This window comes from Necator americanus, chromosome X, assembly GCF_031761385.1.
Source record: "Necator americanus strain Aroian chromosome X, whole genome shotgun sequence".
Lineage (NCBI taxonomy): Eukaryota > Metazoa > Nematoda > Chromadorea > Rhabditida > Ancylostomatidae > Necator > Necator americanus.
Genome location: NC_087376.1, coordinates 24,605,390 through 24,629,958, shown reverse-complemented (window position 1 = coordinate 24,629,958; position 24,569 = coordinate 24,605,390). Strand labels below are relative to the sequence as shown.

At 42.0% G+C, this 24,569-nt stretch overlaps 10 protein-coding genes across 16 annotated transcripts; 5 read left to right on the top strand and 5 right to left on the bottom strand.

The window, feature by feature from the left end:
• Positions 1-37: 37 nt before the first annotated feature.
• On the top strand, positions 38-1,132 carry RB195_025305 (uncharacterized protein; the record flags this gene model as incomplete). 2 transcript variants are annotated; one of them, XM_064213384.1, is made up of 4 exons in its annotated part: positions 41-153; positions 292-412; positions 544-694; positions 801-1,132. In XM_064213384.1, 4 exons carry the CDS (start codon positions 41-43, stop codon positions 1,130-1,132), a joined length of 717 nt encoding a protein of 238 aa, XP_064069264.1. The 2 variants fall into 2 exon arrangements, with proteins under 2 accessions (XP_064069265.1, XP_064069264.1); XM_064213383.1 differs by lacking the exons at positions 544-694; positions 801-1,132 and having other exon boundaries at positions 38-153; positions 292-469.
• RB195_025304 (uncharacterized protein) lies at positions 875-6,606 on the bottom strand (the record flags this gene model as incomplete). Of its 3 annotated transcripts, XM_064213380.1 has the most annotated exons (10): positions 875-956; positions 2,134-2,267; positions 2,331-2,379; positions 2,446-2,539; positions 2,648-2,768; positions 4,917-4,985; positions 5,080-5,163; positions 6,148-6,231; positions 6,281-6,340; positions 6,490-6,606. In XM_064213380.1, 10 exons carry the CDS (start codon positions 6,604-6,606, stop codon positions 875-877), a joined length of 894 nt encoding a protein of 297 aa, XP_064069261.1. The 3 variants fall into 3 exon arrangements, with proteins under 3 accessions (XP_064069261.1, XP_064069262.1, XP_064069263.1); XM_064213382.1 differs by lacking the exon at positions 875-956 and having other exon boundaries at positions 2,061-2,267; positions 2,331-2,391; XM_064213381.1 differs by lacking the exon at positions 875-956 and having other exon boundaries at positions 2,061-2,267; positions 2,331-2,391; positions 6,511-6,606.
• Positions 6,607-8,466: 1,860 nt separating this feature from the next.
• RB195_025303 (uncharacterized protein) lies at positions 8,467-8,847 on the bottom strand (the record flags this gene model as incomplete). Its single annotated transcript, XM_064213379.1, has 1 exon — positions 8,467-8,847. One exon carries the CDS (start codon positions 8,845-8,847, stop codon positions 8,467-8,469), a length of 381 nt encoding a protein of 126 aa, XP_064069260.1.
• A 318-nt stretch (positions 8,848-9,165) lies between these two features.
• RB195_025302 (uncharacterized protein) lies at positions 9,166-10,080 on the bottom strand (the record flags this gene model as incomplete). The annotated part of the gene is made up of 1 exon (XM_064213378.1): positions 9,166-10,080. One exon carries the CDS (start codon positions 10,078-10,080, stop codon positions 9,166-9,168), a length of 915 nt encoding a protein of 304 aa, XP_064069259.1.
• Positions 10,081-10,264: 184 nt separating this feature from the next.
• Positions 10,265-11,237, bottom strand: RB195_025301 (uncharacterized protein; the record flags this gene model as incomplete). 2 transcript variants are annotated; one of them, XM_064213377.1, is made up of 3 exons in its annotated part: positions 10,265-10,382; positions 10,541-10,696; positions 10,747-11,237. In XM_064213377.1, the coding sequence occupies 3 exons, from the start codon at positions 11,235-11,237 to the stop codon at positions 10,265-10,267; spliced, it is 765 nt and encodes a 254-aa protein (XP_064069257.1). The 2 variants fall into 2 exon arrangements, with proteins under 2 accessions (XP_064069257.1, XP_064069258.1); XM_064213376.1 differs by lacking the exon at positions 10,265-10,382 and having other exon boundaries at positions 10,593-11,237.
• Positions 11,238-11,610: 373 nt separating this feature from the next.
• Positions 11,611-13,517, top strand: RB195_025300 (uncharacterized protein; the record flags this gene model as incomplete). Of its 2 annotated transcripts, none has more annotated exons than XM_064213375.1 (3): positions 11,611-11,694; positions 12,061-12,183; positions 13,458-13,517. In XM_064213375.1, the coding sequence occupies 3 exons, from the start codon at positions 11,611-11,613 to the stop codon at positions 13,515-13,517; spliced, it is 267 nt and encodes an 88-aa protein (XP_064069255.1). The 2 variants fall into 2 exon arrangements, with proteins under 2 accessions (XP_064069255.1, XP_064069256.1); XM_064213374.1 differs by lacking the exon at positions 13,458-13,517 and adding an exon at positions 13,355-13,360.
• A 2,358-nt stretch (positions 13,518-15,875) lies between these two features.
• On the top strand, positions 15,876-16,513 carry RB195_025299 (uncharacterized protein; the record flags this gene model as incomplete). Its single annotated transcript, XM_064213373.1, has 3 exons — positions 15,876-15,932; positions 16,051-16,287; positions 16,388-16,513. 3 exons carry the CDS (start codon positions 15,876-15,878, stop codon positions 16,511-16,513), a joined length of 420 nt encoding a protein of 139 aa, XP_064069254.1.
• Positions 16,514-18,880: 2,367 nt separating this feature from the next.
• On the top strand, positions 18,881-19,676 carry RB195_025298 (uncharacterized protein; the record flags this gene model as incomplete). Its single annotated transcript, XM_064213372.1, has 3 exons — positions 18,881-18,939; positions 19,009-19,198; positions 19,284-19,676. The coding sequence occupies 3 exons, from the start codon at positions 18,881-18,883 to the stop codon at positions 19,674-19,676; spliced, it is 642 nt and encodes a 213-aa protein (XP_064069253.1).
• Positions 19,677-19,916: 240 nt separating this feature from the next.
• RB195_025297 (uncharacterized protein) lies at positions 19,917-21,036 on the top strand (the record flags this gene model as incomplete). 2 transcript variants are annotated; one of them, XM_064213370.1, is made up of 2 exons in its annotated part: positions 19,917-20,068; positions 20,283-21,036. In XM_064213370.1, the coding sequence occupies 2 exons, from the start codon at positions 19,917-19,919 to the stop codon at positions 21,034-21,036; spliced, it is 906 nt and encodes a 301-aa protein (XP_064069251.1). The 2 variants fall into 2 exon arrangements, with proteins under 2 accessions (XP_064069251.1, XP_064069252.1); XM_064213371.1 differs by having other exon boundaries at positions 19,941-20,068; positions 20,166-21,036.
• Positions 21,037-22,101: 1,065 nt separating this feature from the next.
• Positions 22,102-23,211, bottom strand: RB195_025296 (uncharacterized protein; the record flags this gene model as incomplete). Its single annotated transcript, XM_064213369.1, has 4 exons — positions 22,102-22,248; positions 22,345-22,473; positions 22,524-22,629; positions 23,105-23,211. 4 exons carry the CDS (start codon positions 23,209-23,211, stop codon positions 22,102-22,104), a joined length of 489 nt encoding a protein of 162 aa, XP_064069250.1.
• Positions 23,212-24,569: the final 1,358 nt, after the last annotated feature.

Genomic DNA, 24,569 nt, shown 5'->3' with positions numbered 1-24,569 from the left:
GAATACGATCAGCGTCATAGAACGCGGAATTGAAAGGATGATGCTAGGAGTAACCTGCTCTACGCAAGTGGAAGAAGAGATTCGAAGTTCACTCCACCGTCACCGATCGAAGATCAGAGACGCTGCCGCATATGCAAAGGAAAGCAAAATTAGGTGGGCACGTGATGCGTTTCAACGACAATCGTTGGACTAAACCCGTAAGCGACTGAATACCACGCGACATAAATCCGCCGACCCGATGGTAAGACCAATTTACGAAGTCCTTCAAAGAAAAGTACGACGCTGTTGTAGGATGGGAATTTCACCATGTTATTCGCTTAAACCTCCACAACGGTTTACCGCCTCAGAGTGGCGTGGAGGTGACACTGGGCGTCGAACTGCGATGCACAGCGGAGGTTCGTCCTCCGGCAGGGTCTCCCAAGCTGAGAAGGAGTTCGACACATCCGACTTCTCGGAACCGGAAGCCTAGCTAAAAGTAAACCGGTGCTAAGATTCACCACCCTCTTGGCAAAACGTCGCAAGGTGGCTCCCTGATCCATATAGGTTGGGCGACGACCTGTGGTGAAAGCTAAGCTCGCCGTGGCATGGCTGCTTAGTTTGGGGAAAAGTCGTTTTGCTACTCCAGCATATACACTGCCTCAGTACCCTGCACACTGGGCCCTGCCGTCTCAGACGTCGGACGATATGGCGACCGGTGAGAGGCGATCAAATCTCAGGTTGCTCAGGACGTCATTGATTCTGGACCAAGGCGACACATGCATGACTCGCCATGGAGACTGTCTCAGACTGTGTACTTACAGGACAGTGTCCACAGACGCCTATACCGCACGTCAATGTCGTGGATTCGCAAAAGGGTCGAAATCGTGAGCCGCCGTCACCTTGTTTTCGAGGCGGAGCCAATCACTGGTTTAGAGACTGCACATTCGTAAACAAGAGATGCCACGACTGCAGACGCTCTGGACACAAGCGAGGATTCTGCAAAAATTTCCCGGAGAAGAAGCGGAATGCGAAACAGAAGCGGAAATCTGCCAACACCGACTATATAGCTTCGACTCGTGTTGACGTCGCTGTAGACCGCACTCGGCAGGTAAACAAACCAGTTGCGATTCAGGATCGGCACAACTACGACTAACAATTTCTTGAATGTGTTCGACCTACCGCTACTCGACTCCGCGAGCAGGGACGATGATGCAACGCCGACTGCCGACTCTTCTCAACGACCGCAACGCCTTAGACGACCCCCTTGCCAACTACAGGGGGACCCATGAAGAACTCGATACGAGATAACTTGAAAAGGGAGGTGTTGTAGGATGGGGATTTCACCATGTTATTCGCTTAAAGTAAACCCGTATTGTATACGACGCATACTTGTATGACCATCCTGCTGTTTGTGTGTAGACTCAATAAAGCTTCTCTTCTTCGGCTGTATCGACATCCATGACAGAAGCTCTTCGAGTTCCTCGCAAGAAGAAATGCCACTGGGCAACACTTGCGTGCAAACAGATAAATGGAAGTATTACTGTTGATCACCCGATCACCTGCGCGCGATCGGGACAAATGGAAGTATTACTGATGATCACCCAAGCAAATCGACGAACAACGGGAGCACATTCGATACAGGTGATGCGCAATTATTCTAAGATTTTAACACAAAATGCATCCTTCTCATGCCTCAAATTTTCTAACTAAACACGTACTAAGCTGGCATCGAAATAAGTCGAGAGTTCAAAACACGAAACAATCAAGAACAAGACAAGAGCTCAATTTTCTACGTGCTGACCCACGTTTGCCTTCGTTCCCTTCCTTTCAAGTTATTCCTTCGACGACCCAGCGTTGGAGAGCAAACTACAAGTGCCAGCAAAATCGTTTTCGAAACTGTGCGTTTCTCTTCCCGCTCATTACTTTGGTGTATGGAATGATCTCACCATCAAACAATTGGTAATCTTTTTTCAATCGGCCATGTCTTCGAATGGCAAATTTCTCTTCTATTGGTACCTTTTAGTACTTTAAAAATGGAAGATGCCTCTAGATCTCCACCTCTCAATGCGAAGGAGCCAAGATCATAATAACGAGAAGTGAAGCACAGCAGAAAGTATTTCACGAAACTTCACTAGAAAAAGTGGGGACACTAACTGTTGATTCAGGACAACAATTCGTTGTTGGAGTTGGACATTATTTGATTGTAATGTGTCGTTCGCAGCTTTCAACTCGTTCCTACGTTGTTCGGCATGGAGTAGTTGAGCACGGAAGGATTCAGCGGAATCGTGCTTAACACAAGAAATAAAAAAAAAAAAAAAAACAAGGGAACAGTTCCAGCATGAACTGACTACCTTAGAAGTCAAAAGATGGAAAGGCATATAGTCAGTCGTCGGTCTGCTGCTAGCAATCGAGCTCAAGTTCGAAAAATTTCAAAAGGAGCCAACAGTGGAAGCATAAATGACAAACCAAGCATCCATATTGCGGATCACTTCAATATCACTAGAGGTGACCGTAAGCGAATCGTCCTGGTGTGAGTTACGACGTACAATATCTGGCAATGCTAGAAGGAAAGAATTTTGCACACGGTGATGCAAAAGACTACAAAAAAATCATCGCCCAGAAGAAAAAAAAAACAAAAACAAGAATGGTCACAACGTTAAAGGCTTACGAGGCAAAATATTTCCTTCTTGGATCGTATCAGATGAAGAGATAAACTGACTACTTCCACGTGAGGGCACGGACAGATCAATATCAATATAAGTTGACTCCTCAACATTATTCACTTCAGCCTAGAAATTAAAGATTATTTCTGGTAATGACAATGCAGGAATACGAAATGCTGCTTGAAGTACAAAATAAATGTTATAAAAAATAGCCTGTTATAGTTTCTGCCAAAATCGTTTTCAGAAAAAGCGTAGTGGGTTTTCTTTGTCACATCACTGAACTGGTGGTCCAGAATTTTCCCAAGTAAGATGAAGAGTAGAGTTGCGCTTGGCATAACACAGCAGCTTGGGAGATTTTTAAGTCATCCACATAATATCAAAATTAACTAATTCCAAATCTTCAGCGATAGCTCTAGCTTTAACGGTCTCCAACACTTACACCATCTAATTAAATACTTCAGATGATAAAAGGATATTTCAAAGTCTTGCAAGTAAAGCTAATGAGGGCATAGGACGGAGACAGCGTAAGGAGCCCATCTAACTTCTTACGGGATTGAATTATGATAAGACGCAGACAGACCTGCTTCATCCCCTTCCCAGCAGCAGCAAAATATCTTCGTACTATTTGACAATGAATAAAAATAAGGCTCAGAAGAGACCGTGATTAAATTGAAAGGATTTAACATAGACTTTTAAACTGAGATGTCATCAAAAAAGTCTGATTTCACATACCAGTCAATGAGAAATTACAATGTGTTTACGAAGGGGACAAATATCTTTGATAACGCCGAAACGTTACCCGTTGTTTAATAAAGACGATCAATACCAATCTTGGCTACAGCTCAAGGAAACCATTTTAAAAACTACGTTTCAACATGCCGAGATTCAAAGACAGTCGAACATGGGCAATACTCGGATAAACATCCGTTGGTCATTTACTTAGCCCAGGGTACACATTTATTGTAAACGACACTTATATTTGTAATGATTCACGCATTTGTTTTGGGAGACCTATTTCTTGGGGAGAAAAACTGGAACTGGGTAAAATGCAGTTGGGGGAGGCAGGGGGAAATCAGTGGCGCGCTTATTTCTGAAAGTAAATAGCTAAATCAGTGAGGGCGCTAAGATCTAAGCATTAGTCTTAGAGGATCTATGACATGTAAACCAAAGTTAATAAAAGAAAAAAAGTAATATAGAAAAGTGTAGAAATAAGGGTGCAACCGAGTGGCCCTCAAGTGCATTTTCCCCTGGAACTAATTTTTTTGTACGACAGAATTCCAATTTTCCAGTTCAGCAGCATTTCAACAGTCAAGACTTGCGAAAAAAAATTAGCAGCAGAAGTGATGAGGATCCCTTCGCCACCGTCCAAAAGTGAAGGGGGTCGGAACACCGCCTCCTACCATCGCATGTGTGCCTTCGACCACACCAATTAGAGCGAAAACTCAACTTTAGAATCGGATAGTATTGCACTGCCAATGCTAGCTAACTGTGATAAGGAGATTAGCAAGAACTGAACAACACCAACTCTTCTGAGCACGGGGAGGTTCCAGGCATATCAAAAGAGTGATACAAAAGCATTCGCTCTTGCAGTTCACTTTTTTTATTTTTAGCCTGGAACCAAAAACGTTCATGCACTTTGCGGTTCACAGTATGAGACTGGTTCACCAAATTTGGTCCTTCAAAATCAATACCATTATTATATCTAACCCTAAATGTAACTACATAATGCTGTGTAGTCATGTGATTTTCTTTCTCTCCAGGCCCTTCTCAATTCGAACAAGTGCAGCTTCCGGTAAGAAATAGACTAAAGAATCCCTGAACCGCAAAAGCTTCTCTACCAGTAACGTCACCAGCTACGAACAAATCGTACTTCAGTGCCTCAAAGACAGTTCAGACATGCGACTATTGATTCCTTTCTTTGCTATGATGCCAAGCAAATTTGTAATACGCTCACGAAACAAACTAATTCGTTCTGCCTCGTCCTCTCGATAGCTGATGTTGCATGTTCTATGTTTGACACAACGTTCTGACAGCAACAATAATGAATTCCTTTAATTTGTTCTCGTGATCGCCGAACACAACTTAGTGTCACTCTACAACCTCTTTCTAATTTTTTGTCATGAAGAACAACATGGAGTGTTTCTGTCTAGTGAAAAAACTACTCAAATTTAGTATTAAAAGATATGAATGGAAGAAAATATCTTCCGTCAACAAAAGATAAAGACATAAGGACAGTAACAGGAACAACAGTTCCCAATGTAATGCAACAGTTACCTTTTTGATCTCATCATTGTCACGAATTTTCTGAGGAGATTGTCCAGCCTCTATCCCATCCGAAGAGTTCTTGAATACAAGGAAGTGAGGAGAAAGAACAACTTAGAGTAGCACTCGAAGAATAATACAGAATATAAATAGACAATAGAATAATGCAACGAACCGAAGAAGGGGAATGACCTAACAGAGTTGCCGTTGTCTGTGGACATCCGTCACGAATTGGATTCGGTTCAGAGTCAACAACAAGCTGAAAAGGGAACAGATTGAAGTTTTCACTTGAAATGCGGGACACGTGAATTTTGGGTGCAGGAAATAGCCTTGCAGTCAGAAGGTGCAGTTATGTTCACGAACTAATCAGCCTAAGAAATAAAACCAAAGTTTATATAGTTGGGTCAAAACGAGTTGGGATCGTGTGAGGATCCCCGCTACCACCACCCATCTCTGCAGTTCGCCATGGTCCCACCTCGATTCCAACCGTTGTCTCCACTGCACTGCTTCGAGCGTAGTCGCCTACGCAACTGTCCACGTTTCATGTCGTTTTGACCCAACTACAGGTTAGCGGTAGATCTATGGTCATACGAGACAAAGCCACTGGTAATTATCTCGTCCTGGGGGAAGACAAATGTTCTCGTAGTCAAGATAAATAACTCTACGAACAAAAATAATGTACAATACATAACATAATAATAAGTCATAAGGTGCGGTGTGAGGGGGATTTTACATGTTATGGGGAACGGAATAGTTCACCGTTTTAAACAAAAGACAGAAAGTTTTTTTTTTCAAATAACCGTAACTTTATTTATTTTCGAAAGAGAGGAATTGCACTAACTACAAAACAATCTGTACTTAAAGTAGTTTCGAATACTCAATTATGAGAAATTGTAGTGAAACGCTGGTGCCCTTCTTGCCGCGCATAGATATACACATCCAGGGTCCTCAAAGTTCTGTACTTCTAGATCGTCAACTTTATGAGGCTTTCGAATGCAAACTTCTAATTTCAAGTAACTCCAAAGAAAGAAATAAGAAGATAAGTTCGACGAGCGCATTGGCCAGAGGACATCGCTCGTATGCGTTATTACTCATAAGAAGCCGATGGCAAATACGTCTGCTCAACGCTCCATTGCAGCCTAACTACTGAGATGATCTCTCTGGATTACTCCGAAATAGAGTGGTGTCGCCTATCTTCACTCTCCCAAGCATTAATTAAATTACTATGACCAACAACTCTTACCTCTTGGTCAGAAGACAAACTATTCCAGGCATTCGCCCATTTTTCATCAATTGCTGAGGAGGATGAACGCACTGGAGCGGTTACCTTAACGACTTACTCTCACTCTAAGCTATCGACTCAACTCAAAGAGCACCTCATCTGGCTCGATCAGTGCTGTTGCAGTGGTAACAACTGACTCATCACTTATTGCTGTCTGCAAAAAAAAAAAAAAACAATGATATGACAGAAATGATTTGCCTCACACTGCACTGGTACACGAATATTCTGCTATTACACTACAAAAAACTAACTACAATAGTTGATAGAGGCTCTCCCAAACGAAAACAAGACGAGATACGTCACCTCAACCGAAGAAGAAGGCACCTCATCTTCCGCTCGAATATCCAAAACGCTATCAATTTTTTGCTGTGCAGTTTTCAGAGCAGTCTTTGCAAACTGATTCGCCCAAGATAGATTCATCCCTGTTTTCACGACATCTGGAGAAATAATCAGAACAAATCCGACAACGACAACAACGACGCTTCAGGAGGATCACCAAATGGGTACTGTCTTTGACGAACGAATACGTACTAAATCCATCTCAGACACGAAATCAATAAAGAGACTGGAATGGAAAAACAACAACCACACTTCGAAATAATTAAGAAAATAAGTGTTTCTGAACTAAAAGATTTGGCAAATAGCCAACAACGTTGGCTTGAACGGTAAAACTCGTACAACCCTACGATGACGACGGGATGTATGAAATGTGTGTGATAATTGTAGCCGTATTCACAGGAATTGCAAGTTTGAAGTACAAAATACTAAGAAAAGTAGTAACGTAGCCTGTATTTTCTTTTCAAAAAAACCAAAAAACAACCAATTTGAGGCATTTTGCCAGTATATTGAAATTCAGGGGTTGGCGCCCATTATGAACGATGTTATTCACACAAATTTTCATTCGATGCGGAAGATTTCTTCCTTATCAAACCCTACTTAATTTTGGTGTTGGAAAGACAGCCACATAAAGAGTAGTTACGTTTGTATAGATATTTCCACAAAATGGTTGCAATTTCTTGCAGTAGTACCTGCGAGAAAGATCTCCATTAAGAAAGAAGGGATAAAACATAGTTGCAATTCTTTTAAAATAAAGGATTCTTCAAATGAGATGCAATTTGATGTAGTCAATGAAATACGAACGTTTACTTTGAATATTTGATATTTATTTCAATTTCTCGACATTTACCATTATTCCCTGTTTCAGGGCGATGGTTTATGAAACCGACGGAGGCCGGTGTCGTTACGTTCGTCGTTGTTATCCATAAGGCGGGATTGTGAAAGGAGTGGAAGCGATTGGGAGTCTCTCTGATTCCAACTTGTCAGCATCTGATTATTTTTCTTCGATTGTTCTGGATTGCTGCTCATGTCTGAAGATTGTTCGATTCGACAGTTTAGTCACCACATAATATGCCACATCTTTACCTCTATCTCTTATATTTGTTTTGAGACTCACAAAGCTCTATAATTTCCCAAAATCATCAAAGAACAGTTCGTAGAAAGAGTGAGTTACATGATTTTTTTTTAATTTTTGTTCTTCTCAATCAATGGAATTAATTCACACCTAGGCCGCGTGTCTGCCTTCTACGTATAAGGATAAAGGGATAAAAGTTTCTGACAGGCACACTTATAAGCGACTTTTATATCTTATGCCATCTGCAATTGACCATGGTAGCAATCACGTACAGTCCAGTATGTATAAGGCGTCTTCTGGATTTCTTTTTTTTTGTTTTGAAAATAGGACACATCAATTTAGAAATGACATATCAATGCGGTGGAAGTTTGAAATAGAAAGACGTCATTTCATCAGAAAAGAATATCATCACAGGTATAGAAAGGTAAGTTACTTTTGCCATTGCTGCAGTTGCATTGGTCATAACCACCGTGGGCTTCCGATCTGAAATAACTGAGTATCTGATTTATATTTTCATACAAATCATCTGATTTATTTTGCATGTATTTTTATTTATTTCATCTTGCATTTTATATTTTATTTATATAACCAGTCTGAATGTCCGCCTAAAGCCGGACTTCAGACTTTCTGCGGTGTTCGTTTCGCTCGCTATCACTGATCAATGAAACGTAATAGTAGTGAAGATTTTATAGTGGGCATTAGACAATTAGGGTTTGAATGCCCTATTTGAACAGACCAAGACGGTGGTTCAGTGGAAATATTTACTGTACTGTAGGGCTGTACTGTAGAAGGGTGCAATTAAAGTGGACGACTGAATGAGTGGGCAGAGCGTTGTCTGCCGCACTCTAGGATGATCACCTTCACCTTGATCACCTTGACTCCCGCTGATCTTGGAAATGGTCGAGCGGGCGCCAGTAATTCTTCCATTTGTCCCGATCGCGTGTCAGAGTAGCCCAGTGGTTCCTCCTTTCGCGTGGGACACGAAGAGCATCATACTTTTCTTTGAAGGACTTCGTGAAGAAATCTGACCATCGGGTCGACGGTCTTCCTGTATTGCGCTTAATATCGCGGGGAACCCAGTCGCTCACGGCTCTGGTCCAACGGTTGTCGTTAAAGCGCATCACGTGTCCGGCCCACCTTATTTTACTTTCCTTGGCAAACGCGGCGGCGTCTCTAATCTTCGATCGCTGACGTAGGAGAGAACTTCGAATCCCGTCCCTCACTTGCGTGAAACGGGATACTCCTAGCATCACTCTTTCAACTGAGAAATGAACATGATGAACGAGCTGACCCCCGAGCTGGGGAGTAGGAGACGAGCGGCTCGGGGAGCGTATAAGAGCATCGAGGATCTACAATGACGCTCACTGCTTTCTCGCCGTTTTCTTCCTGGTTGCGAAATGCTCAGGTTTCCGAAGCATAAGTCAAAGCAGGAAGTACGGTGGTGTTGAAGAGGTGAGCACGTAGCCGTGCCTTCTTGGTCCACTTCACTACATCCTCGATGCTCTTGTACGCTCCCCAAGCCGCTTGTCTCCTCCTGCCCACCTCGGGGGTCAGGTCGTTCATCATGTTCAGTTCCTGACCCAGATAAACGTAGCTGATGCATTCGGATATGTTCGATCGGATATGTTCGTTCCATTGAGCGTGAATGGGGCATCCGACACCCATCCGTTCCGCATGAACATCGTCTTTTGTAGATTCAGCTGAAGACCGATGCATCCACATGTTTCGTCGAATTCGGTCAGCATTCGTTCCGCTTGGCTGACGCTAGGTGTTATCAGTACGATGTCATCAGCAAAGCGCAAATGGTGTAGCTGCCGACCATCAACCTTCACTCCCATGTCGTTCCATTCCAACTTTCGAATTGCGTTCTCGAAGGTGGCTGTGAATATTTTGGGTGAAATTGTAACACCCTGTCGGACCTCCCTCTTCACGTCAATGATGATGTTCTTGTAGAATGGCGAAATTCCGGTCGTAAAGTTACTGTGCAACTCTCGAAGTACCTTTATGTACTGAGTAGAGACGCCTTGGTTGTCCAAGGCTTCCACGACCGCTTCCATCTCAACTGCGTCGAAGGCCTTTTTCAAGTCGATGAAGGTGAGACAGAGCGGCATCTTGTACTCTCGTGATATCTCGATGAGTTTCGAAACAGTGTGAATGTGTTCAATCGTGCTGAATCCTTTTCGAAACCCTGCTTGCTCGCATGGCTGTCCACCATCCAAGACTTTTTCAATTCTATTAAGGATCACTCTTGTAAAGAGCTTGTAGAAGACGGACAGCAAGCAGATTGGGCGATAGTTGCCGATGTCATGTGGATCTCCCTTTTTATACAACAACACGGTCTTGCTGGTCTTCCACTGTTTAGGAACCTTGCATTCCAACAGGTAACGTGTAAAGAGCCTCGCCAGGGTGTTGATGAGTACTGGCGGAAGGCTCTTCAGGTGTTCTGGTCTTATTGTGTCGGGACCGGTACCGTACGATTTCATACTGACATGACAGTATGTCGTATTTCGGACAGGAGAACCTCTGGAATGACATGTCCGTCTTCCCTCAGATAGTGAGGAGGCAAGTGGACATGGCTGTCGAAGAGATCAGAGTAGAAGTCGTAGATGATTTTCTCAATCCCCCTTCTCGATGCAGTGGTTGTTCCCCTCGGGTTCCGGAGAGCAGTCATCCTTGTCTTGCGACTGGCGAAGTCTCGACGGGCAAGCGGATGCTTTTCCCCGCCTCTGCGGCCTCAGCCAGCACTTCTGCTCTTCTCTCTTTAAGATCTTCCTTTATCGCCTCTCTGCAAACCCTTGCAAGCACGGACGTGAGTCTTGGTTCCCTGCGACTCGTGCTGCTCCACGCTGGCGTATCAGCTCAAGAGTTTCAAGAGACAGGCGCCTCTTGGTGGTTTTAAAACTCTCAGTCTTCCTCGTGCAGTCCAGAAGGTGCTCAACGAACCGGTCATATTCCTCGTCGATGTTGTGCATTGTGGAGTGTTCCCAAAAGCCAGCTAGTTCTCTCTCTCCTCTCTCTTCTTTCCTTGTGAATGAAAATCTTCCTCGGAAGAGGCGATGGTCCGATCCCGCATAGAACTTTGGCAGAACAGCAGCATCGCTAGGCAAAACCTATTACTGACGATGATATGGTCCATTTCATTACTGTACCCTCCACCGGGTGACTCCCACGTCCAGCATAGAGAGGAGGGCTTCTGGAATTGCGAGTTCCCATGGATGGTCTTAGTCGTCATGATAAACTCGGAGAGCCTCCCCCCGCTGTTCATCCCATTGTAGGCCGTTAGTTGTTCTGGCATTCTTCTGGGGCCGATTTTGGCGTTGAAATCGCCAGTTATGACCTTGCAGAAGGCATGATCTTCCCGGTAGAACTTCTCCAGGTCCATATAGAAAGCTTCGACTTCTTCTTCATCGTAGCTTGATGTTGGAGCGTAAGCGACGAAGATAGTCAAAGCTGGTGTTGGACCACATCTTCTCATCCGCAGACGTCCGATTCGGGTCGTAAGTTGTTCGAAAGAGTCGATGTTGTTTGCCATAGTCGTGTTGACGAGGACGCCAACTCTACCAACACCTCTACTGTCGCATGTTCCTAAGAACAGTTCTTCTCCAGTTTCATATACGGCGTTATATAAACTTGAATTCATCAAGCAACAGCTGTCTGAGTTTCCTGCTTTGACAGCACTTATAAGGATTCTCTGAAATCCAACAAAATGAGGTCGTACAAAATATGTTGGTATTAATTGATAGATAATTTCATTTTATCTTCCTGAGAATTAAGATTTTAGATTTGTTTATTTTATACAAGTAAAACACACTATTATTTTCTATTTCTGGCACTTCGTGTGCAATCGTTTCATATATCACAATAAACGTAAGCAATAGATACTCAGCACAAAAGCAATGGCAGACATAGCGTGTCCCTGCGAGGCATGTTTCGCCCTTTGGCAGACAATGAGGGATGTCGACGGACTACGTGAAGTGTAGGGCATAAGTCGAACGCAGCGCAATGTTCTGTTGATGGCATTAACTGCTACGCGGTGCAATGAACGATCGCCGTTGACAGTCATCTGCCTCAAGGATAAGTTGTCACAGGAGCTGTGGGTACCTAACGATACGCACCCCTTATGGGACGTCTACCGCGAAATGGCTGCGGGGATAGACGCCAGCTTGCAGTGAGAAAATTTATTTATTATTATTTACAACCCTGTTATTTGCAACCCTTTTTGTCAGCGTTGTGAGTGCGATATTTTTAATGCGGTTTTTGTTTCGGTTTCTTTTCAGCAAAACAGATCTTAGTAAAGTCTGTCCAACTATCTCGGCTCATTCATATACCTGACTCATATTCTATTTGCATTGATTAAAAAAGAATTACATGGCTAGAGCCACTCCACTAGGAGGGCGAAGTCCTGGGAAACACTAATATTTCTCAAACCTAAGCGTACACATATGTTAAGATTATGATTTCAGTTACCGATCCCCTCCATCACCACCTGCACTGCTGAACTTGACGAATTGCGTCGAATAAGCAATGAACCACACGGAAATCAGCCGCACTCTTCCACAAATTTGCCGCATAGGATGGGAAACAAGGTAACTCCAACGTCTGGAAAAATTCAAGCTATATTTCAATGGATCTATTTGAAAGTTCAACATTGGTCATTTGTGTTAAAGGGTCCTTCTGTTTTGGAAAGATTCCATCATTGTACAATGTGGAAAAAGAGTTTTTGTCTAAGCAGTGCTTATCCTAGGATATGAAGCAAATAAGCTGCCCCCCTGCCTGACATCTGATGCGAATTCCCGTGTACGCGTAACGAATGATTAATTAATGAGTAGTCTGTCACACATACACCGAATATTAACGATTTCTGGAGTTGAAAATGTCGATTTTTTAGTTTTATTAATTTTCAGCTCTCTTCCTAGGTCCAGTGAAACGTTCCTGCATACACTGATTGCGATATGCTGGTTATTTCAAGCAAAATGTCGTTCTTATTTATCTGTTGCTTTTTTTTTTGGAACGTAGCGAAATTCCAACTACATGGGCTCTCGCATGCACTAATCACGAATATTATAATTATCTCTTACGAAGGTATTTTATATGTGGCACAAGCACCATAATAAGTGTGGGATACCATCATTAACCGAACATACTATGTAGTCGACTGTATATAATAAAAGACTAACGTACTCATGTCAGACCTCTGTATGCTGTAGAAAAAAAAAGCCGCTTTAAATTTCGAATTCTTGATTTGAAACTAATTCCATGCTTAATATCGCTTGGTTGTCTTTGATAGAAAGGCGAGAAAATCAGCAGAAACTTTCAAGATGGAGGAACTGTCAAGAGGTAACCGTATGATGTGCCGCCGCGTATACAGGAGGCTAATAAGCGTCGTTAATTGCACTGCGCGTCTCTTGATACTGTATTAATCGCTACAGTAGCCTGATTGCCCCTATTGAGGTACGTCTCCGTGACGCCCCGCCCACGCAACCCTCCCCACCAGGATCAAGCGTGTGTTGAGAATTTCTCAACAGGGGGTCGTAAGAGGGGTGTCGGATCAGGGGGAGGGGTCGTAAGAGGGGGTCGCAAAATTAAGAAAAAATTTAAGTAGGGGTTGGAAAATCAGAAAAAATGGAAGGAGCAAAGAAAAAAGGAAGACGGGGTTGTCGTTTTCAAACAAACACATATTAAGGTGTACAAAATGAAGTGTAATTTAAGTATGCGACATTCAGCAGAAAAACAGGAGTGAAAACTGCTTCTTTTCAGACGTAATGCTGAAACTTGAAGGATGATGAGCAGTGAATGGCATGTTTTTATCGCATATCAGAAGATATTCACAACTGAAACGTATTCTAAGGCTTTTTTTCAGGTCCCGATATCTGCGACTAAAAAATGGAAGAGTTGTCTCAAAGAAGAAAAACGTCAATGATGCATATTCAGTCCTTGAGTTCTGTTTAATATAAAAATAAATGATATAGAATAAATAATTTCTTTTAATATTCGAATAAACGATTGAAGAAGACTCGCGGTTGCTGTTGAGGAAGACTATTGTAGCATAAAAAGTTAGGATAAAAAGAGGGTACAGAAACCAAAAAATGATTTTTAAAAAATTTATTCTTCATAATTCTGGCAATAAAACTACTGCGCTTTTTGAGCCAATCTAGAATATGGACGACTTAGCAATTTTTGCTGCTCTAACTGATGCTTGATGACGTCGGAGTCGCTTCGGTGGCACAAACCAAAACAATTGAAATCTTGCATAAATGTGATGCATAATAAATAAGGTGATAATGTTGTGATGTGATAAAATAGGAAACCCACTATTTTAAATGCAATTAACTACCTGAAAGTTTTTGTTCTTTCAAAAAATCGACTTTTTGTCAAACCCATCAAGTCTAAGCACTACAAAATTACAGTTCTACAGAACAAAATTACACTCTACACAACAAAATTGTCTGTTACTAATTTATATGAAAGAAATGAAACTAACCAGAGGTGGCTTCGTATTGAGTACCATAAAAGGCAATCTTCATAGCTTGCACAGTGCTTTGGCACTCTTCGTCACAGCCATTTCAACATATTGATGATCTGCAGTTGTACGGGAACGCAGCGTCGAAAATTCGCTTAGGAACGGATGACAAACGAGATCTTCAGAAGCTAACAGAAGTGTAAGAGCACTAAGTAAATGTAGAAGCATAGCTACAATGAAAGGCAAGTACGCTGACACAAGTTAGTAAGTGTAGTGCAGACTTATTTATGCGCGATTACAAAGACTTCGATAAGGGCATCTGTTAATTGGCCATTACATCATCTGTTGAAATAACGGCTGATGCAGCAGTACTTTATGGTGGTTCGGAGGATCAGCGCGATGTCGCGCTGTTTTTATTGTGACGGTCAGGGATCAATCCCTGCCAGAGGTCCTACTTTTGCACTTAACGTAAAAGAATTTAAAGAGCAGATTTCTCTTCTGACAGCGACGGCTTTCTTACTTTCAGTCGAAAAAGCAATTCTGATGCTCCTACTAAACGGAAAAAAGACATCTACAGACGCAATTAGGGTTAAAATTAGTACAAAGTAGGCTTCACTAGATTCTCAATATCTAGGCTCAAAGTGACTCTCGTGCAATAAAGTTGGCTGCGGTCTGTAGAGAGAGATTTCTTCTATATTTCTACAAAGTTTGGTGGCTCTAGCTCTCCTAGTCTTTTTGAAACGTAGTTGAGAAAAATCCCAATTTTAGCCTCAAATTTTCGAGTTTTTCTCAACTAGCTTTTGAGAAAATTTGAAAATCAGAACACTTACAGAAGCCAAAATTTGCAGTCAAGGGTTTTCCTTGATGCTCTATCCAACTATGGAGTCGAATTTTTCAACGGCGCTACCGTATCCTCGCAACGGGAAAAAGAGCGAAATCTCAGATTTTCGGCAACGCGTCAAAATCTGTGTGACTTTAAACAAATTTCCATAACTCTGCTCATAGTTTATAAAAACAAAATCGGTTTAAAGTACGTTGTAGAGGAAGATTTTTGCTATCAAAATTTGTTTTTAGTTTTTTACAGGTAGTTTTATTCTCTAAAAAAAAGCTACTTGAGAAAAGTTGAGAAAAATGCCAAATTTCTCAACTTTTTCTCAACTAGGTTTCAAAAAAACCAGAGGGTCCCTGCGAAAGAATTGTTAACCATTTTGTAGCGCAAATCTTTCTCTACACAACGCAGCCACCTGTATCTTCCTACGTCTCTTCGTTAGTGAGTAATTCATGTTTATTTCAAGGTAACAAAATCCGACCTGCCCAGCAGCAATTTCCAATTAAGACCTGGTTTTAATCGCTAAAATAACCTCTATATAACATTTGTATGTGGAAAACAGTGCTCTGAATACAATTCCAGAAGAATCTGCTTATGAAATGCTCTTCTCAGTGATTTTTTTCGGTTTTGCAAAAATCTAGATTCCGGCGGGGATCGAACTCTCATCCGTTCATTTCCATTGTCGATGAGTAAAATTGTTTGTTAATAGTTGGAAATAGTGTGAAAACTGTTTTAAAAGGTGTTCTCCTTCTTTTCCAGCTGTTTTTTCGTTTTGCAAAAATAATGGTTCCGGCGGGGACCGAACTTTCGACCATCTCTTCATCAGTGCCAAACACTACAATAGTGTTACCGAATACACATTTAGAGCTCACTTATCTTTTTAAATTGTGTGTCTACATACATACTGACTCACTTCTAATTCTTGCAGTAACGTCTACTTCGTGCTAATCCGAGCAAATATATCTGGAGGATATTTTGGTGGATAGCCAATGTGGAATGGGTCGCGGCCTACCGGTAGCATCATTTGGCAATCTGACTGCCTTCTAGTTAGTCTTCCTTTATTATCTTGAGTCCTCCTTTATTATATTGGCACTTCTTTAAATCTTCTCGCCTAATTATAATCATTTATTGGATCTATTTATACACTAATTCCAGTATTTGCAGATGTACCAAGATATTGTCAGCCTTTCTCCTGAAGAGGCTTTTAAGCGTCTTAGAGAAGGTAATTCCGGACCGAAGCCTTCAGCCGAGTGGCTGGCAAAGAAGAAGGCGTTGAGAAAAGCGTGGCTCACTTCTCAGCCTGAGACTACGACGACAACAGCTACACCGACTGACCACTCCTCCATATTTATCTTCGCTGTACTCGGAATTTTTGCTTTGGCCACGATCATCACGCTACTGGTAAGAGTTTTTTTTGCAAACATTTTTTTCGAGTCTATCTGTGATTTTTTTTGGAATTCGTTTCAAAATGTTTTCTGCTATAATCATTATTTCTGCTCAGACTTGGGTCGTAAAACGAAGCACTGTGAAACGGCAAAGGAACCGGGAACGCGAACTTCTGGAACACCAAGAGCTACTCGAGCAAGCTCTCCGCTCGAGGACTTTGCTGCTCGAAATAGAAGATTAAAATCATTTATTAAATTTTTTTGCATGTGTAAAAATCAATAAACATCTTCTTCTGTTGTCTTCTCACTGCACTGTTCCACATCTTCATGTATGCTACCTGGAACACACATTATTTTAGAAATTCTACAGAAAATCAAACACAATATTCTAACCGCGTCTAGATCAGTCCATCGAGTTGTTAAATGCTTTTCTACCTCGATTATTATTGTTGGTCTTCTCCCACCTGGCACACGTCACGCGGCATCTGAAACATACAATTAACATTAACATATACTTTCTAGTTATTTGTTCTATTAATATCGCTGCATTACAATATATATTTTGTTTTACTTTTAGCATTACTATTTTTAAAATAATCTATTATACTATTAATTTATTAATAAAAATTTAAATTCATCAATTAATTAAATTATTGTAATTTATGTATTATTTAATTTATTTATTAGGCGTTTATTTGTCTTTTAATTCCTTTTATATTATTTATCTTTATTATTATTTATTTTTTATTATTTATTTATTTTATTATTTATTATTTATTTATTTCACCCAACTTTTGATTGCTGTGTAGGCAGCTATACTGGTAGGAACGAGATGAGGGGGGTCGTTTTTGGGAGGGTCGGCGAGGGGGAAGGGTCGTTTTTAGGAGGGATTTTTCTCAACTATACGCTTGACCCTGCTCCCCACCCATTTCGCCGCGTCTGCTGCTCTTATGATGCGCTTTTAGAATCGAACGAAAAGGAAAGTAACTGGTATTAGATTTTGTTTGAGACTCTATATGGAATGTGCTTGTAAGTTAATATAAAAGAAGGAAAGAATGAAAGAGTTTTGTATAACTGATATGCCATTTAGAAATGCGAGTGAAAATGAAATTATCCTCTTTTACTTGTCAGGTGGAAACCACTTATACATCTCTGGGAATGCAAGAGATGTTTCAAAGATTGTCCCACTGATCGGTGTAGTGCTATTTTTTTTTGAAACTTTTTTCGCTTTCTAGGAATTTATTTTTCCTTATCTAGGTGGGTAGAACTGGCATCGAACGACTAACGAGGCACGAATAATGCCTCGCAGACATACATTGTACCTAAAGGTATATCTCGAAAATACAAGGGTCTCTGTTTCGCGCTAATACACCTTACTTGTCATATTGATTTTATGCAAAGAATAAATAGAAATGAAGCGATAAAACGCTGTTGAAAGAAGTTGAAGAACAATACGAAGTTTTATTGTTTAAACCTACAAGCAATTATTGAAATATTTGACATGCGCTCTGTATAAACATTATATTTAAGTAAAATTTTGAAAAGATAAAATGTAGAAAAGAGTTTAAAGAATGTGTGCAAAGTAATAAGTGCATTAAGTTGCTGCTATTATAGCTGCTGCAGTTCAAATTTGAACACGAATTCGTTGGATGGCATTGTGACAAACACATACTAACACACTGTTAGTTTACATAGAAGACTTAGGGCATGAAATGTGCTAAATTATGAGATGTGTGAAAATATACGCATGTTATTCTTTTCCCTGGAGCATCTTTTTGAGATAATTTTTACTTACGTAGAGTTACATTGGATAAAAGGATCTACTTCTTCTCTTTTATTCCCAATAATATGCGCTTAATTTACTATATCCATACATCAGAATTAGCTGCGTCAATTCGTCTTTCACTTCCCTCCCTTCAAAATTCGCAGTATCCACCGCTTCGTCGCGGCGCGAATATCGCTCGCAGCGCTGATTTGAGTGCAAGGGGAGGCGGGGTGTAGCTGATCTCAGGGGGTCGTGAAGGATGTATAGCTGGTGGAGCGGCAGCCGTAATTACGCGGAGGAGCGTGCTGAAGGGAGGACAGGAGCGGTCAGCCGGTTTTCACGGGTATCTCTTGTCCCGCACCCGTTCATCTTCCATCTATCACTGAACATTGAATTGAAAGACGATTTGAAATCCTTTTCATGTCCAGACATCAAATGGATTAGTAGTACCAGATTGATCACTTTATCGTACGATGTAACTCTATACGCACGTACGATAAATGGTATAGAAATGCGCATTGTGATGAACTTTATCTCTTGTGCAGATGTACGGAATTACCGTGTTGATCATTCCGGTGCTCCTGACGCATTTGATTCGCCGAGCTTATAGGGGATGTTTCGTGCTTCTGCTGTGAAACTTGTAAAAAAACAAACGTTGTGAAAGAGAAATGTATTGAAAAATAATGAAAAACTACGAGAAAGAAAAGGAAGAGAGCTTCGAGGAGCTTCTCACGCTCTAAGGAGAGATTTCAGTGCACACCATCACCGAGAATGCAACGCGTCTCCCCACCACAACGGGTTCTACACATGCTATATATCAAGCATTGCAAGAAACAATTAGAGTATGCGCAATTCCACGGATCTCTCATTAGAGGGATCACAGCCGGCTAGTCGCGAGGCTATGTAGCGCGTCCCGAGGTAGGGAGCTAGTCGCCGACCAAAAGCGACCTTGTGCCTGTGCCTTGTGTCCAGAGCCGCGGATGGACTTCCTGTTTCTGCTGAATCAGGACTGACTCAAGATATTCTTGTGTCCCGCACGTCGGTCCGGCCAAAAACCTGCAATCAAGGGACTGGGAGGTGCAAGGGAGGCGGTTTGGAGTCGCCTCCAACAAATAAGCTCCATATGTCCACTCTGAGAGCACAAACGTTATCCCCTAAACAGGTGGGACTAGAGGTTTGTAACCTGCCCGTGGGTTTTAAAATTTACGCATGTCACAGTATTAGAAAGGATCTCTTGATTCCGGAAGAAAGCCTGGTACGGTGGCGCCAGGAAAGACGGAGATGTAGGAGTCATAGGCCACCGAAACGGAAAAGGACAAGGATGGCGATCTGTATTTATAACGCACGTACGAGACCGAGACGAGACGAAGCCATTTTCTTATGAAAGTGGAGAAGAGCTGCTCATAGGAACACGCGACAGTAGAGCTGTAGATGGAGCTGGCGTTTTCGTCAACAGGAGTGTGGCAAAGAACATCGACTCTTTCGAACTCACGACCCAAATCGGACGTTTGTGGATGAGAAGATGTGGTTTAACGCCACCTTTGACAATCTTCGTCGCTTATGCTCCAACATCAAGCTACGAAGAAGAAGCTTGCTACATGGACCCGGAGATATTCTACAGAGAGGATCATACCTTCTAGCAGGTCATAATTGGCGAGTTCAACGCCAAAATCGGCCCCAGAAGAACATCGGGACTTACGGCCTGCAATGAGATGAACAGGGGGAGAGGCTCTCCGAGTTCATTATGACGACTAAGACCATCCATGGGAACTCGCAATTTCAAATGCCCTCCTCTCTACGCTGGACGTGGGAGTCACCCGGTAGAGGGTGCAGTAATGAAATAGACTATATCATCGTCAGTAATAGGTTCTGCCTAGCGGATGCTGCTGTTCTGCCAAAGTTTTATGCGGGATCGGACCATCGCCTCCCCCGAGGAAGATTTTCATTCACAAGGAAAGAAGAGAGAGGAGAGAGAACTAGCTGGCTTTTGGGAACACTCCACAATGCACAACATCGACGAGGAATATAACCGGTTCGTTGAGCACCTTCTGGACTGCACGAGGAAGACTGAGAGTTTTAAAACCACCAAGAGACGTCTGTCTCTCGAAACTTTTGAGCTGATACCCCAGCGTGGAGCTGCAGGGAAGCAAGAACTCACGTCTGAGCTGGCAAGGCTATGCAGAGAGGCGCCCAATCTGCTTACTGTCCATCATCTACAAGCTCTTTACAAGAGTGATCCTTAATAGGACTGAAAAAGTCTTGGATGATGGACAGCCATGCGAGCAAGCAGGGTTTCGAAAAGAATTCGGCACGATGGGCCACATTCACACTGCTTCGAAACTCATCGAGGTATCACGAGAGTACAAGATGCCGCTATATCTCACTTTCTTCGACTTGAAGAAGGCCTTCGAGCCAGTCAGAGTGAAGATTGACGGTCGGCAGCTACACCATTTCCACTTTATTGGTGACATCATTCTCATAACGTCTAGCATCAGTCAAGCGGAAGGAATGCTGACCGAATTCGACGAAACATGTAGATGCATGGGCCTTCAGCTGAATCTCCAAACGATGCTGTTCATACGTAACGGATGGGTCTCGGATGCGACATCCACGCTCAACGGAACGAACATATCCGAATGCACCGGCTACGTTTATCTGGGTCAGGAACTGAACATGATGAAAGACCTGACCCCCGAGCTGGGCAGGAGGAGAAGAGCGGTTTGGGGAGCGTATAAGAGCATGGATGTGGATGCGGATGTAGTGAAGAAGACCAAGAACGCCCGGCTCACTGCTCACTTCTTCAACAGCACCACATTTCTTGCTTTAGTCTATGCTTCGGAAACCTGGTCATTTCGCAACCAGGAAGAAAACGACGAGAAAGCAGTGAGCATCATTGTAGATCCTCGATGCTCTTATACTGCTCCCCAAGCCGCTCGTCTCCTACTCCCCAGCTCGGGGGTCAGGTCGTTCATCATGTTCATTTCCCAGTTGAAAGAGTGATGCTAGGAGTATCCCGTTTCACGCAAGTGAGGGAAGGGATTCGAAGTTCTCTCCTACGTCTGCGATCGAAGATTAGAGACGGCGCCGCGTTTGCCGAGGAAAGTAAAATAAGGTGGGCCGGACACGTGCGCTTTAACCACAATCGTTGGACCAAAGCAGTGAGCGACTGGGTTCCCTTCGATATTAAACGCATTAGAGGAAGACCGCCGACCAGATGGTCAGATTTCTTCACGAAGTCCTTCAAAGAAGATTATGATGCTCTTCGTGTCCTACACGAAAGAAGGAACCACTTATCGACTCTGGTACGCGATCGGGACAAATGGAAGAATTATTGGCGCTCGCTCGACCAGTTCGAAGATCAACGGGAGTCAAGGTGATCAAGGTTATGTCAGCGAGGTTTTAACGAAACTTTGTTATTGGCCTCACGTTCACCTCCACCTGAAATTGCCCTTGAATCACTGCAAGCAGCCGACCCCTGAATGCTGCTTCGTACGATGCCTTCTATTGCAGCGCGCCACCCTTGCACGCGTAGCGCCCCTTAACGCTTATCGGGGCAGTCGGAATTGATTTTCGACGAATCGCAGGGTGGAGGTGGCGCAAGGGGTGGAGCATTGCAATATATGGCGTCGTACAAAACACCTCACATTCCTGGTATGCTGCCTTTAATCTTCATTATGGGTGACTTAAATTCCATTTACCACACTTACGGCAACACGACCCACAGATAAGTTGTACGTGGTTAGACGTATGGGGCAGAACGTAATCACGTCCGTAATTCTATATGCACCATTATACGAAGAAGAGTTGGAAATTACTAACAAGTAAAAGCTGTTGCAAAAATCTGTCGTTGTGTACAATACGAGCCAATACAATATGGGTAGTCTTATAAGAGAAGTCTAAAATAAAGTCTACTTCCCATTTTCCACGAAAATTAGTAGCTCGTGGATTATTAAGGAAAATTAATGGTCGTGGATTTATTAAGGAAATCATACTATGCAACTGTTTAGGGACAAATACATCGAGAAAGTTATCCGGTGTCTATATTGTAAGATGATATCGACGTTTTTAAGATGCTACTTTCTTAACTATGCGATATCCATAGATAGAGTTGCGATCAAAACAAGCGACTGCTATACTGCTTCCTCGACCATTTGTGAACTGAGCGCCCATTATCGCACAGTGTGGAAGTTCGTCGGAAAAGCGATACTCCACCTAAAATTTATCCATATAGAATAATGCTTTATTCATTTAGAGTATGATGTTTGGTTCAATTGACACCACAACTTGTTTGTCTTGGACTCGACTTACTTGATAGGCTTGTGGCTTCCTAGTGTGCAACTTATACACAATAAATCGCCCATCTTCGGATCCAGTTAAGACATATGCACTTTCGGGTGCGACAGAGATGCACGTCACTGATCTTGCATGGGCGCAAATCTAAATTTCGCATTATTCACAGCTTCTTGGCTGTGATTAATGGAACCTACCTCAGCCATTAGTTCACCGCCAGAAATTGAGTAGAACAAAACTCGTCCTTGAACAGTGCCAATTATAACTTGCTTGCGCAGCACATTTATGGCAGTTATAGGATGCCTTTAAGTTTGCGCTTACTTACACCGTGGAGAATCGTTGGCAAAACAAAAAGAGTTGGAAAAAAATCGCTGGTCGGTTAGAGCGCAGAAACAACCATTTTCGGTTTATCTTCTTGGTTGAAAGTTTTGGGTGATCTTATCTAGTTATTCACTTCCAGTAAACTTTTCTGGAGAGTTTGGTCAAGTTAGGATATTAGTAAAGAGCGATTTCTGTGTTCTGAGAACGATCTCTGCGCTTTAATCGTTTGGGGATTAGAACAGTTTTGGAGTGGCCACCCATTCCAACTCTCTTTTCGTTGAATTGCAAACGACCAAATACACTTGAGCTCTGGTTCAGACACTTCAAACTATCTGCGACAAACTCTAATTATAAAGATAAATATGATCTAATCGTTCGAAATGTATGCCACGCATACATAAAATCACACATATGCTACATATGTATAAAACGCTACATGCATATGTATAAAACTCACTGCGTCGCTATTTTCAGTTGAACTCCTTTAATATTTTTACTCCAAACAATAATTGTACCGGAGCAATCACCAGAGCACGTGATTTCATCATAGCGACATGTAGCCATGTCCGCAATACTTCCCGAGTGCTCCTGAAAAGATTGTTCTCCTAATCGAGGTCGATAAGAACAAAAAATGCGGAAAAAAATCACAAGTTATTAATCAAGTATAACTTTTTATTTTCCTTCTAATGCGGCGGTTATTTTTAGCAGATCACAAAGATTGAAGCAATTCTTGAAGCCAATCTGTGTCTGCAACATAAGACCCCGTTGATGTGCGATACTCTTCTATGCATAGTAGTTTGACTGATTTAGGACAACATTTTTAAAGAATGGGTCTGAATTTAGCCAGCGCCTTTGGATCAGAATTCGGTCAAAATATTCTGGTTTATGGTGTAATATAGCGTAAGCAATTGTGTTTGAAGAGGCACGATGAGGTTCTCGCTGAACTTCAGATTTGGGCTTGAAACCACTCATTAGCTGCTGTGCAATGCTACGTTAGCAGTCACCTGCGGTTCGTGCGGTGCGGTGACAAAAGTGCCGAACTGTTGGTTCTAGATTCCACTGCAAATCAGATTGTTTTGACATCACTGCAGTATAGGGACACCGGTCATTCCTTACTTATGGGCAAGAGATTGGAACGGATAATTGCATTGTGACTCAGATCAATAACTCGTGTCGGATGAGCGCGTTACAGAACTCCTGCACTCGCATAGTTATTTAGTATTAGAATTTTATTTTTACCCCTCACTTCCGACTAAGTTAATACTTCCCCGATTACTTGGATACTCGAATGCACTCGAAAACTAAACAATCCAATCTTCTGGTACCATAGTTATGTTAGCAAAGAAATGAAGTTGTTTTTCGTCCAATTTTATTCATGATATTTTTCAAAATTCGATTCAGTCACATATTGGTTCCTTTACATAGCTGGATCTAAATACTCTAGAAATTTAGAGTGTTACCTAGTTATGAACGATCCCTATAAATACTGTGGAGAACAGGAGAGTATCGATTATTTAGCATTCATTATAGGTTCTAGTCTGCTCAGTATGCAATATTTTAAGAGAAGAGAACACCTTGAGACACTTTTTAGACGAAATTGAAGTTTCTCCAGTGCACTGGAACTGAATAATATGACCGAGAGATGTACCTGGAAGTATGGTATAAATTTCACAATTAAAAGAGAGCCATAATTAAGATTATTTTACCTACTAGTATTGTGTTAACGTTACACGTTATTCCACGGCAGAAACTGTTCCAGGGTAGAGCATCTTCTGGCTCCTAAAAGGATTCTAACTGCTGTAAAGAGACATACAACTGAGCATGACTTTCGTATTAATAAATATAAAAATATATAAGTAGTTAAAAATAAATGTATAAACTATACAACATACTCTATGAATTTAATTTGGAAGTCACCGATA